This window comes from Chenopodium quinoa, unplaced genomic scaffold, assembly GCF_001683475.1.
Source record: "Chenopodium quinoa cultivar QQ74 unplaced genomic scaffold, ASM168347v1, whole genome shotgun sequence".
In the NCBI taxonomy this organism is placed as follows: domain Eukaryota; kingdom Viridiplantae; phylum Streptophyta; class Magnoliopsida; order Caryophyllales; family Amaranthaceae; genus Chenopodium; species Chenopodium quinoa.
In genome coordinates, this window is record NW_018742817.1 from 2714861 (window position 1) to 2728631 (window position 13771).

At 37.1% G+C, this 13771-nt stretch overlaps 2 protein-coding genes and 1 long non-coding RNA gene across 4 annotated transcripts; 2 read left to right on the plus strand and 1 right to left on the minus strand.

Annotated features, from left to right (window-relative positions):
* The first annotated feature begins 1715 nt into the window (after positions 1-1715).
* Positions 1716-8141, plus strand: LOC110725953. The gene is made up of 2 exons (XM_021905427.1): positions 1716-2212; positions 4200-8141. The coding sequence occupies exon 2, from the start codon at positions 6431-6433 to the stop codon at positions 7478-7480; it is 1050 nt and encodes a 349-aa protein (XP_021761119.1). The 5' UTR covers positions 1716-2212; positions 4200-6430; the 3' UTR covers positions 7481-8141.
* Positions 8142-8229: 88 nt separating this feature from the next.
* On the minus strand, positions 8230-13411 carry LOC110725954. 2 transcript variants are annotated; one of them, XM_021905428.1, is made up of 4 exons: positions 13178-13411; positions 11544-11840; positions 11247-11363; positions 8230-8892 (listed from the first exon to the last, which is right to left on the minus strand). In XM_021905428.1, exons 3-4 carry the CDS (start codon positions 11271-11273, stop codon positions 8431-8433), a joined length of 489 nt encoding a protein of 162 aa, XP_021761120.1. In that variant the 5' UTR covers positions 11274-11363; positions 11544-11840; positions 13178-13411; the 3' UTR covers positions 8230-8430. The 2 variants fall into 2 exon arrangements, with proteins under 2 accessions (XP_021761120.1, XP_021761121.1); XM_021905429.1 differs by lacking the exons at positions 11544-11840; positions 13178-13411 and having other exon boundaries at positions 11247-11529.
* On the plus strand, positions 8888-11010 carry LOC110725955. Its single transcript, XR_002512272.1, has 2 exons — positions 8888-9449; positions 10386-11010. It is a non-coding gene; the product is annotated as an uncharacterized LOC110725955 (long non-coding RNA).
* Positions 13412-13771: the final 360 nt, after the last annotated feature.

Genomic DNA, 13771 nt, shown 5'->3' on the forward strand with positions numbered 1-13771 from the left:
AACACTAAGTTGGGCTACCCCGTAGCACCAACGTGTACTAGGCAACATCATTGGCCCTTTAAAATAAACCTTGTCCAATATTCCCTTTTTAAAGCCGGCACGGGACTCTTTGGGCTTGTTTTCATCTTCTACGAAAGCAATCTAATTGGGTTGCTCCCCCATGTAGATTCTTAAGAGATAATTCACAACTCTCCCAAAGGACACCCCTCGCTCGGATTAGCACCTGATTGAGTTAATGTGATAGTATACTCTTGCCACTTACTCATTTGGAAGTCCTCATGTGCCAAGGGATTCACATGCAAGCTCTATCACCAAGACTTTCGTTAGCCTTTGGCTAACCTCGGCTTTGTTAGTAGCAATCCTCATTGCTTCCAAATCGCCTCACAATCATTGTCAATGATTGCTGGTCCATAGACCTACTCATTTCCTAAGCAGTTTCTTACCATGGTACCTCTTCTTTGTTGGGTTCACACAACAATTCTCATCTATCCATAGCGATGGCAGCAAGGTCTTACCTTATTCCACCCAATTTGTGAACACGTTTTAAACTATCCTTCAAACTTGACCCCCCTAGTTATAGCAATGCTCCTAGATGTAAGGACTCCTTTAATTGTTCAAACTTTCATAGTCTATAACTCGAACATTCCATCTGATCATAAAAATGTTCCATGATTAGCACCCAAGTGTTAGGTCATCGTATTCAAGTCCACTTTCTTAACATCCTAAATAACGCATACATGGAGCATATATCAAAGGCAATTTGCATAGCATCAGGGATGGTGTTGCTCCCAGTAATGTTTGTTGTCACTCCACTTGTAACACCCCGTATTTTCGAACCACTATTTTATGTGCATTTTAACCAATTAAACCTAATTTCTAATTTAAATCTCAATTTCCAAATCAAATGCTAATTAAATTATTAAAATCTTTATTATTTTGATTTAAGGGTTATCCTTATCTTTTGAATTCTAATGATTTGACAAAGCGATTGAAAATTATAACTTAAAAGATTTAATATTAGTGTTTTAATCATTTTAATTGTATTTGACATGTCGGAATTGATATTAGCCTTAAAGGGTGATTCCTTAAACTTAAGCATCAATTCAGTAAGTGTTTATAAATTATATGTAATTTCAATATTTAACTTATCATAATTGATACGGGTCATCATGGGTGATTCCTTGACTGAAGTGTCAATTTGATAGGCATAAAATGATTCTATGGTTTTAAAGACGTTTTACGTTTAATCGTATTAATATCGTTGTATAAAGTGGTATTGGGTGATTCAGTCAACTTGATTATCGAATTGATATTGTTTACAAACTATTCTTTAATTTATATTTATAAAACTCATTTTAATGTACTTTTATTAATAAGGTCATTATATATTAATAATATTATTGGTTTCGCATATCGCCTCTTTATATTGCTTTTGTGTAAAAATATGAACTTTATATATATTTTTGTTTAGTGATTTAAATTATTGTTTTCATTATTATTATTGTAATTACTATTTATATTATTATTGAGTCATCAATAATATAATTTATATTAATGTTTTTTTTTTAAAATATACTTTCAAATCACCTCTCGTTACATCCCTTTCCTTATCTAGTTTCGGGTCAACTAAACTTTGTTTATGAGTCGGGTTTCACCTTAACACTTTCCTGACTAAGTAGATTTATATAGACTTGTTAATTAGCTTTCCTAATCTCATTCTTAAGCCTAAATTAATCATTCAATCAAACCCATAAGTGTAGGTTAAGTTAGGGTTTATATGAAGCTCATTTGAAGCCCATTTTCTCTCCCCTCTCACGGCAGCCTTAAGGCTGATTAATGATCAGTTTCTAAAGTCTAAAAATCCCTAATTAATCATGTAATAACACCCCCCTTTACTCCTCTTCAAGTGGCTATCCAAGACCCTTCTTCTACCTCTCTTTTGAACATACAAATCATGATGACTAAGTGTTCTTTTTGCTGCTTGCATCTCATCTGTTTCTCTCCTTATTTCCCTCAAAATTTTGGTATAATATCAAGGCTAAAACAAAGGGATTTTTGTCGGTAATCTGTTTTTGCTTTTCCTCTCAAATTCGAGCACTTAATTGTCCTCAAGAACATCAAGACAATGGGGTGAATGGAGCTTCGTTTGGGGCGTTTTGGTGGGCAACACTTGCTGCAATTTAATCTGAATTTTATGGCCTTCATTTAAGAGGTAACTATCTTTACTCCCTTAGGTTAGAACTATTGGATTTTAGAGTTGAATTTATAGGTAGAAATATGGCTAGGATTAGGTTTATTTGTAATTTTCGTTCACTATGTGGCTGCTGTAATTTGTGTAACATAGAACGTGAATTAGTGATATTTATCCTTGTTTTTGTGCCCAAACTTGATTGATACCAAATCCTTGATGTTTTATGATCTTTGTATGATGTTTTTAATGAGTTTATACATGGTTTTGAGGCACAAAATGAACCATAGGTACTGTTGAAATGTTGCACACCTGTCATGAGTTTTATTATGGTCGTGAGGCATGTTTAACCTATTTTCTTGGTCTTATTCTTGCTGTTTAATGTGTAGTAGCTTATTAGGGATAATAAGGTATAAGTTCCATGTGTTAAACTTTGATTTTGGGCATGTTTTGTACATGATTTTGGGCAAGAAAAGCTTAAATCCGCGACTAGAATTACAGCATGTTGGGCGTGTGTTTAAGATCTTAAATCTGATTTTATTGATTGATTTTCTTGCCTAATTTGATTTAGTATCATGTTAGAATATTCCCCAATTAATTTGGCATAAATCTAACATAGAGTGATTTGTTTTAATGGCCCAAAGTAAGTATAGGAGCTGCTGTAATCCATTGTGAAGGTTGTGTGATTCGAGAGTTTTTATGATATGTTTTACCTAATTTCTAATCCCAAATGCATTGTTGACATGACCTATTATGTTTTTAGAGTGTTTAGTAAAATGGGCTAAGCTTCGTTTCATGTTTAAGGTTGGATTTTGGGGTGTTTTGTGTGAGTGGTACTGTTAGAACCTAAATTGGGGCTGTTGTGTTTATGATTTATTTGGGCATGTTCTCTCTTGAATTTTAAGTCCTAAATGGTTTTATATGATGCCTATTGAGTATATGTATGTTCCATAATTTTTATTTCTCATTTAAAGTATGTTTGATTAAGTTTTTATAATGTTTTTTGGACACGTATCTTACTGCCTTGTTTTGGTTATTTCATTAAACTGTACTTTGAATTTTTGGTTTTATCAAATGAATTTACATAATCTTTATTAAAAATATATTATATTATTTGAAATTATATTTTAAATAAGTAATGTGTGAATCTTTGGGTATTGTAAATCCCTAAGGTAAAATATTTTAATGCGTGTTTGAATGTGTGTGGGTTGTAATTTTATTGTCGACGTTGTAATGCTTTAGAGAAGGATAACACTGTCTTTAGCATCACTTTGCCAAGAGTTGTGAATGCACTTAATTGTTGAATTTCGATAATTAATTATATTCCCAAACTCAGACGATACCTTTTGTGATTTATTAGTTAAAGTGTGCTTTGAAATGGAGTTTCAATTGAATTTAAGAAATATGATTTTCTTATGCTGTTTGAATTGAGTGCAAGACCATTTTTGGCTTTTATGTAGATTTCTGAATGAAATATATTATATTAAGAATTTTAAGTGATTTTTGAATTGTGTGTGGGGCCATAGTCGGGGGTGAGGCCGAGTTGCTTTCCGATGGTTAATGAACATGCTAACTATCTGGATTGCGAGTCTTAGGTAGCTCAATTTGGGTTAATTGTTGTCGGTCGGGGGTGTGTAAGACCTTATAGGCATCTACCCATGACCGGGAGTCGACTAATCTTAGACACGGTCTCTGCGAGATGACCGGGGGTTTGTCCTGACAAACCTTAGGAAGTGGATTGCGAGGCCACTAGTGTTCCTTCCATGTCAATTCTACTGTTTTGAAGGTTTTGAGTTTCAAATAATTATACTATTATATTATTACTTATTTGAAGTTTATATATTATGTTGGAATTAAGTGATTTAATATCGATATTCTTGTTTTAAGATTATTTTGAAATATTTCATTGATAGTATGGTTTGATGGTATTAAGTGATTTCATTTAAGTTTTTAAGTTGTTTGTGGTTGTGGTTTTTTTCTGTTAATTTAAGTCTAAAATCTTCTTATATAGGATAGCTCCCGCTGAACTATCGCCCAGCCCCCAGGGTGCGCACTAAATGCCGAGAAAGCAATTAAAGGAGGGCTCACTAGCCCGGCAGAGTTAGCCGGCAGGGCTGACCAGGCTGAACTCTCAACGAAGGAGATGGTACGCCTATAAATAGAGGGTAAAGTACAACAGAAAGGAGGTGAGACACTCAAGTCATTATACTTTCTACATCTTTCTAAGTACACTTTCTCTCTCTAAACACTCTTTAACTTAAGCTTCGGAGGGGGGGTTCCTCGAGCCACCCCCGAGGGCAGTTTACGTGTGCTGCCTTGTGTAGGTAGTTGACGGGACCCAGTTCGCCCAGTAGAACCCTTGGATCCACACCTGGAACAATTGGCGCTAGAAGGAGGGGGAGGATCATCTAACCTGAGGTTCACCAACTCAGCTAGGGACTAGTTAACTAACCACCATGGCCGGAGAAGAAACTGTACAGACACCCATGTCTAAAACTAATGAGACCAGCCGAACACCACAAAAAACACCCCCAGTAACCATCAATCCAAAAGGATCCACCGGAAACCCCAAATCGACCATCTCTCAGAAATCCAACCCCATCGGATCGACATCAGCTGCAGCTAAAGCGGCGTCGAAAACTAGTAGATCCGGTGGGATCCAGTTCCATTTACAAATACGGAATGTCGTTAACCGGCGCGAACAATGAGCTCATTGTTTCAGCACTTGTAACCAAGAAACCGCAGCCCGTGAATATGTCAGCCATTCTGCAGAACATCTCTAAGTGCAGTAAGGAGCAGCTGGCTGCAATGACTGCGGTCCTCACCATTATGGGTAAGGGGGCAAGTCCGTCATCGATAGCGGCAGCTGCAGAGCCCGTAGCAAAAAAGCCGGCGTCGTCGACCCTCAGAGCAGAAAGAGCTCATTCAGTTAAAGAAGAAGGTATTGGAGCTGGAAGCTCGTAACCTGAATCGAGAATGGAGCGTGGAGGAAATAACCCCTGCTCGAATCAGCCCGGAGAAGCGAGTCCCCCGCAGTAGGTCACCAGCCTCAGAGCGGGGACCCATCCCTGAGAGAGATAAACGAGCGCGAATCCAGGTTGTTCTAGATGATTCCCCATTTTGCCGGGAGATTCTGGAGGAACCAATGGAGAAAGTAAAGATGCCAAGCTGCAAATACAACGGAACCACAACACCCGAAAGCCACATATCAGCTTTTGAGAATCATATGGTACTTTACACTATGACAGACTCTGTCCGGTGTAAGGCTTTCCCGCCGACCCTGGAGGGGCTGGCAGCGGAGTGGTATGGAACCATTCCCAAATGTTCCGTATACTCGTACAACCAGTTGAAGAGAATGTTCATGGAGCATTTCATAACCCTAGTAGACCAAACCATGATGACAACCGAGCTGATGTCGTTGGTTCAAGGGAAAGATAAGCCCCTGAGGGAGTTCATCACCAGATTCAACAAGGAGGCAACAACCATCTCAAATATGAGCCTGGAGGTAGCGCTACTAGCAATGTAGAGTGGCTTACTACAAGGATCACCGTTCAGAGCGTATATGGGGCGTAAGAGCCTCAAAACACTTGTTGAAGCGCTGGGCAAAGCGCACAAGTTCATCAAAGCAGACGAGACTGGCAGAGCAAGGAAAGCACCTGGTGACTTAGTTAAGCGGGCAGAGGTCACCCGGGCAGAGAACACACCCAGGGTGGACCAGCCAAGCAGGGCTGAGCAAAACCGCAGAGAAGCGGACAGGGCAGTAGGACTGAGAAGGTCAGACCCAAAGAGAGGGCCAAGGCCTGGGAGGTTTGACCAATATACCCCATTAATTGACCCATTCCAGGTCTCATATATTCAGCGTGAATAAAGCTGATGACAAGTGGCAGAGACCCCCGAGGATGGTTAATAAGAATCGTGATACCAGCAAGTGGTGTGACTTCCAAAGGGACCATGGTTACACCACTGAAGAATGTACACACTTGAAGGACAACATAGAAGACTTAGTCAGGAGAAGGTACTTGAATAAGTTTAAGCAGCACGATGACCCTCCCTGAATGAGGGATGAGGATATAGCAGGCCGCCCTGACCACAGAGGAGGTCATAGGGGCCCAGCCGGAGACTAAGACAGAGATGGCAAGCCAGAAGGCAGGGTGTATGTGAACAACGGGGGTCCAGTACATGGGGGAACAGTTAACAGAGCGCGGGCTGACCTACGAGCGATGATACATCAAATAAATTACAATGATAAGCGTAAAATGGCCACCTCTTCCCGCGCAGCCGCGAGCCATGTTTGACGAGTATGATCAGAAGGGCATAATTTACCCTCATTATGACCCGCTAGTGGTGGCAATGAGAATCGCAAACTGGGAGGTGGATAAAATACTGATAGACAGAGGCAGCTCAGCCAACATCATATACATCAGTGCGTTCAATGAGCTGAAGTTGGACAGAAAAGACCTGAAGAGGGTGAGCTACGAAGTCACCGGGTTTAATGGATCAGGGCTTACCCCAGAAGGCATAATCGAACTCTCAGTCCAAGTAGGGGAAAGATCAAGAAGGCGTGATGTCCGGGCAGAGTTCCTCGTGATAAACTCCCCTTCACCCTACAATGTGATCATGGGAAGACCGCTCATCCACAAGATAGGCGGGGTGGTATCCACCTATCACCTTGCCATGACCTACACAACTAATGAGGGATGGTCAGCAAAGCTCAGGGGAAGTCAGAAGACAGCCCAGCAATGTTACATAATTGCCCTAAAGCAGCCCGCAAAAACCAGACAGCAGCCTGGTTCTGAGAGAAGGCCCACTGAGCAACCTAAGAGGAAGTCGAGGAAAAGGAAGCGTGAAGAATATCACAAGGAAAGGGATAAACAGAAGTTAGTAAGGGAAAACTTCGAGCCTGCAAAAGAGGAAATGGCCAGGTCACTTCCCAGTGGGGAGCATGTCACAGTCGAGCTCACAGAAGGTGACCCCTCGAGAACAGTGAAAATCATGAAAGACATTGATCCAGGAGTAGGGGTACACCTCATAGAGCTGTTGAGAAAGAACAAAGACATATTCGCATTTTCCGCAGATGAGATGCCCGGAATTGACCTAGCAGTCCTGGTACACAAGCTTAATGTGAAGGAGGATATTAAGCTAGTTAGGCGGAAAAAGCGAAGCTTCTCCACGGAGAAAAACCAAGCAATCCAGGAGGAGGTGGAGAAGCTCCTGGAGGCAGGATTCATTGAACCTTGTGACTACCCAGAGTGGTTAGCCAACGTGGTCATGGTAAAGAAAGCAAATGGCTAGTGGAGAATGTGTGTTGATTTCACAGATCTTAATAAGGCCTGCCTAAAAGACTGTTACCCGCTGCCGCGGATAGATCAGCTGGTAGACTCAACCAGCGGGCACGCCCTGCTAAGCTTCATGCACTACAAGAAAAAGAGTAATTAGCGACGGCCAAAGTAGTCGCAAATCCGTCGCAAAAATGGATTTGCAACGGATTTGCAACTACTTTGGTTCGTTGCCAAAGACCTCGTCGCAAATCCATTTTTGCGACTAATTTTTGAACAGTCGCAAATTTAGAGACGGATTTGCAATGCCTTTGCAACTACCATTTAGCGACTAACTTTCAAATTTTAGCAACTAAATTATTGTCTGTCGTAATATATTTGCGACGGATTAGCAACTACAGAGATCAATGTTTTAAGACTACTTTTGCGACGGATTAGCGACTGCAAGACCAAACTTTTTCGACTACGAGACTAAACTTTTGCGACTACGGAGACTAGTTTTATTGTCACGGATTTGCGACTATTGAGACTAATGTTTTTGCGACGGATTAGCAACTACTTATGAGACCAAACTTTTGCGACTACAAAACTAATTATTTGTGATAGATTAGCGACTACTGAGACTAATTCTTTTTCAACTAACCAATTAGTCTCTAAACCAAATTTACAGTCGCTAAATATTTGCGACTAACTATCAGTATTTAGAACCATAATTAAGCGATGACCAATATTAATCACAAAACAAAAAAGGTAACCACGCATAAATTTAAATAACCAAAATGTTAATTTTATTCAAATATCCAAAATATCATTAATTTTGTATCAATGTATTAAAAAACAATATTTAAATCATATAACTAATTGTTTCAAAAGTTACCTCCCATATAAAAAAAGCTACTTCAAATAAGAACTAATGACAATGTAAAAGACCAGTTGTTCATAAAATTACTACCAAGAAAATAAAAATCACTTAATTGTATCACGAGAGCGGGTGAGTGCGGGCGTAGGAGTCTTATAAGGATGGTAATCTTGTTTTACAAGTGTTGCCATTTCCTGCAATGTTTTTTGCATAGCTAATTTTTCCTTCTTCCATGTAGCTTTTTCGATCTCATGATTTTCGACGAATTCCTTAGTATATTTTAAGCTCTCTGACGCTATTTTTTGTCTTTCTTCTACCTTGTTATGGTTTTCTTCCGCCATCTTCTTTAGTTCTTCAACTTGAGAACTTAATTGAGAAATCATGGAAGGAGTGGAAGATGATGTAGTAGATTGAGAAGTAGGATTGCTCTTGTAATACATTTGTGAAGCACTCCCTAAAACATAGACTTTTCCTTTCTTTTTCCCACCTACAACCTCCAAGTAGACTTTTTCGGGGTTTATCTCAATTCCTTTGTTCTTATATTCTTCAAGTTTTTCCATATATTCTCCCTGCATTAAGAAATGTATTAGTAACTATGACCTCAAATGTTAAAACTTATATAAACTAAATAAATTTTAAAAAAAAAACAACTATAATAAAAATACAAGCAATGACTCGGGATATCGTCTGGGCCAAAAACTAATTTGGTCTTCTAAAACACAATTTAATTTAACTTCTTTAGAGCAGCTAATAGAGTATTACCCATTAATGATACAAGAACATGAATACAAGTACAATCAGAGTACCTAGACACATTATAAAAGGATCTGAAAATTGGATTTGAACAGGGAGACGCTGACAATCTTTTGGGAATAAGAAATAATGTAAATGAAGTTCTTAAATTAAAATCTGCAGTAATAATCAGAATCGATCAAATGTGAATGAGAAGAGTCAAAATGAAGATTGTAAGGAGGAGAATGCTTGTGTTTCTCTGCCTAAGAGTATCTCAGTCAGGGCTAATGGATTCATGAAGATGAACTAGATTGCTGCTGGTTCAACTCAGAAGGATTCGACTCCAGCTCAGTCTGTGACTCCGCTTCGATCTTCAAGAAAAGTGTATGGACCGGTATGCTTCTAAACTCGATATTTCCTTTTAAATTCTGGATTATCTGTTTCTTTAATTATAATTATGTTTTTAAGTATTATTATATTGTTTGATATTTTGTTTTAAATTCTAGATTATCTGTTTGAAGTTGATACATGTATCTTGTTGCTGCTGTGATGATGTTACTGTGTTAAAACTAGGAATTTTTGTTTTTATTGTTGTTGTTGTCGTGCCTTGTTGCAAAAGACCGCAAGTTAAATAGTTATCAGTTAATGTTACAACTTTAGATTTTGGATCAACTAAACTAAATATCAATTTAGTTTATTGCAGGATTTCACTAAGCTAAATTGCTAATTTTAGTTATAAGAAAGAATATAGTAAGTCTGGTGATTAATTAGCATGCTGAAGATCTTCATTTTGATTTCAAGACTCACCAAAAAGCTTTAATGCATAGTTTTAATTTGTTGTTGTTGGGATAAGAGTATTTCTGAAGTTCTTACTGGATTTCAATTCTGCCTCTCATTTTGTCAAGTAATTACAGGATTTCACCAACTAGGTTCATAATTTTGGTTATAAGAAAGAACATAGTAAGTCTGGTGGTTAATTGACATGCTGAAGATCTTCAGTTTGATTTTAAGACTTGCTAAAAAGCTTTAATGTGTAGTACTAGTTTGCTGTTTTTGGGATAAGAGTATTTCTGAGGCTCTTAGTCTTCTCACTGGATGTCAATTCTGCTTCTCATTTTGGCTTGGTATCATTGAGTTGTTTGGCCCGTTTATCTTCTTAGATTATCAATTGTTATCTTATACAGTCTTTCATTTTGGACATCGGATCAGTATAAAGCAGTAAAATACTTGCCTTTAGATACCATCTGATTTATGTAAAATTCTAATTCCTGCATTGTCTTATAGATCTCACGAGGATTGCAATAATTTGCTTAACTTGTTCTGTGTACAGCAAAAGGTATATGTGCGAGGAGGGAGCAACAAAAACGGACCAACTGAGCTGGAAGTTTACAATTCAAGGCATGTTCAAGACTGAGCTATGCAACAAATGGCAAGAGACTAAGACCTGCCCTTATGGTGTTCGATGAGTGTATCATATGTAATTGAGTTTGGTTACAAAATCTATTTTTGAAAAGTTAGGTGAGGGTCTAAGCAAAAGGTATTAATGGCAGTGAGGGTCAAAGCAACTGATATCAGTGGCACTATGGCAGTGAGGGTCCAAGCAGGATTGGTATTGAGCATCTAGATCTATAGGCAAGTGGATAGGTGATGATGCAGCTAAGTCAAGTGATGGAATGGTGATGGTGGTGATTTCCATATTCTAGCACAGGGTGTTTGTCGTTGGGTAGTCAAACACATTTGAGGGTGGGTGGTGGTGGTTTGGAAATTTCTGAATGTGAGGATCAGGGGTAAAAGTGTCATTTTACCTCTTAATAGATGTTCCAGATTACAAAGGTACAACTATTGGGGAATAGAGGATCAGGGGTATATTTATTATAGTTGTTTTTTTTTTTAAAATAAAAAATACAACACTTATAGCAACATAATTTATGAAAGCAGTTATTAGTAAAAATTTCGATAGAGTCTCCTTTGTAAATTGAAGAATTCCCTCCTATAGGGTATGGCTTCAAAATTATCCTGTTTCAATTCACATTATGACATACCACATTAATCATATGATTAATGCCGACAAATCATTCTCATCCTCCAACTCAATCACACAAACAAATAAACAATCTATAATATTTCCAAACATTAACTACCATATATTGTTTTTTTATAATCTTAGAAAAATATAGAAGTATACTCATACCATGACTTTTTGAGACTTGTCACCCATCAATTAAACTTCATCATTGCCCACACAAACAGAATGAGTGCTCTCATAGACTTCAATAGTAGTTGGTAAAATTCCATCCTTTTTCTTTGCCTTGTATTAGAAGAAGTTGTTAGCACTAAAAAAACAACAAAAAATAGGGGGACATAGACTACAGAGCAATTGCAATAAAGAGCAGTTATAGTCATCTCTATTAGTGGCTAGAAAGTTTCTACTTGCTTCAATCTTATATAAAAAATCATAAGTTTGCTTCTAATAAAATCATACACTTACCAATTTTTTAACCACTTGAGGAGTAGATACGCTACCTTGGCGATGGCAGGGTCAAACTTCTCTAATGTTTGGCTAGATAACCGATTATCTCTTGCTTGGTTAGAACGTTTCACAAAATCAGGATGCTTACGCTTATTTATGAATTCAGATCGAACAGTGTCAGTCATAAAACTAACTTGCTTATGGAGAGCCATTTTGTAAACTTGGTTCAATGTACCCCTAAGTCGGTCCCCGACTTTTTTTGTAAAATTCTCTCCTAGCCTTAGCATCGAACTCGAGTCTCCAAGTATATGTACGCTGCACATAATTAGAGACTCAAAGCTAATATTGAAACATGCAGCTTCACTTGTTTAAGAGAAATGAATACAAGAGAATGTCTTAAATTCTAAACATATATTGAGGCTTTGAGACATTCATGACAAATTAACATTGAAGCAATCAAGCAGGTGATAAATCTAATCCACCGCAACCCCATTCCCTTCCCCCACAAAGATCCTCTTTGACTAAAGATAGTAAATCCTGACATGAAATGTATTCTCATAGAATAAGTGAAATTGATCAGTAAATAAGAAGTTGGGAAGACTTCATTTTTCAGAAGCTTGGGGCATAAACAGACAAATTATTGACTTTACCCTAGAAAGAAATTACAAAACCACATCAAATTGTTTATATTGTTACCATTATGTGACAGAGACTTCAGTCATTTTTAATTGGTAATATAGGGCCATCTCCCTATTAGAAAAGTAAGTTCAAAGTCTGGCCAATGAAATCACTCATTAGCAGAACAAAGGAGAAACACATACACATCTTTGGTATTGAATTAGAAACGTTTTCCAATTCCATATGACACAAATATAAATGATGCACCCATGACATTTTTGAGGAAGTAAACAAAACAATACACATTATAATAACTACAAGAACTTGAATAAAATAACTCCTTGAGATATATGTCATTGAGGCAACCAAATACCCTTTTAATCACAAAGCTCCAACATGTCATAAAATATACAAGCATGTTTGAAATAGACAATGCTAATTATAATCATCAATGACATGATTAGTCTATGTGCCAGAAGTTTAATATGAAGATTTCAAGGTAAATATACAACTAAACATGATCACTTTTTACATTTCCTTTTTATCATTGTCATTTCTATCCTTAATTACAATGTAAAAATACATATATCCTTCACTTAATTATTTTTTCATTTTCTGAAAATTGTACAGAGAATTCAAACTTAACTAGACCTTGCAAACCTCAGGGCAAATGAAATCAGTCATAAAGAAATTAGTAATAATTAGGGCTTTTTGAATAATAAATCATGTTTGAATGGTTTTACAATAATTGACTTCAAAAATAACCCAAAAATTCGCAATTGGCAGCCAAACAAAATCAATTCAATCAATTCGCAATAAACCAGTTTAAATTCAATTTAATCAATTCACAACTCATTCAATTCGCAATTTAATCAATTCGAAATTTATAATCAGTTCGCAATTTGCAAACGAAACTAGACTAAAATTAAAAAAATTGGACAAAATACTCAATGATAACCCTAAATCGCAATTAGCAAATTGCAATATGAGAAAGATTGAATGGACGGTAGGAAGAGTAAGCATGTGTAACTAACCCGGGAAAAGATGGATGGCGCAACGGCGACAGATGAAGACGACGATGGTTTTCCCTTCGTTTTTTGTTTCTTTTGGTGAGGATGAAAAGTATCGAGTAGCACGAAAATAAGGAGTGATATAATTTTATGTTTTTTAGGAAGGAGTGATATAATTGTTTATTGTGTTTTTTGGCGGCAACAACTCATTATACTACGTAGTACTTGTTTCCTTACTTTTGTACTGAGGGTTTTTATATTTTCGTACCAAAAAACAATGAAAAAAAAAATAACTTATTATATATTAAGGGTTTTAATTCCTTTTTAATAAATTTGAAAAAAATAGTAGCAACTGCCATGTTAGTTGCAATATTAGTCGCAAATTTTTTAAAAAAAAAAATTTCAAATTTGTTAGCCTTAGCAACTGCAATTTAGTTGCAAAAAGTTATAAGAATGTCGCAGATTAGCGACTGCATAACAACTATTACAAAATCTGTTGCAAAATTTGCGACAACTCGTTTTTTCCAGTCGCAAAAATAATTTTTGCAACTAATTATTATGGTAGTCACAAATATTAGTTGCAAATTAGCGACCGAATAGCAACAACTGCAAAATTAG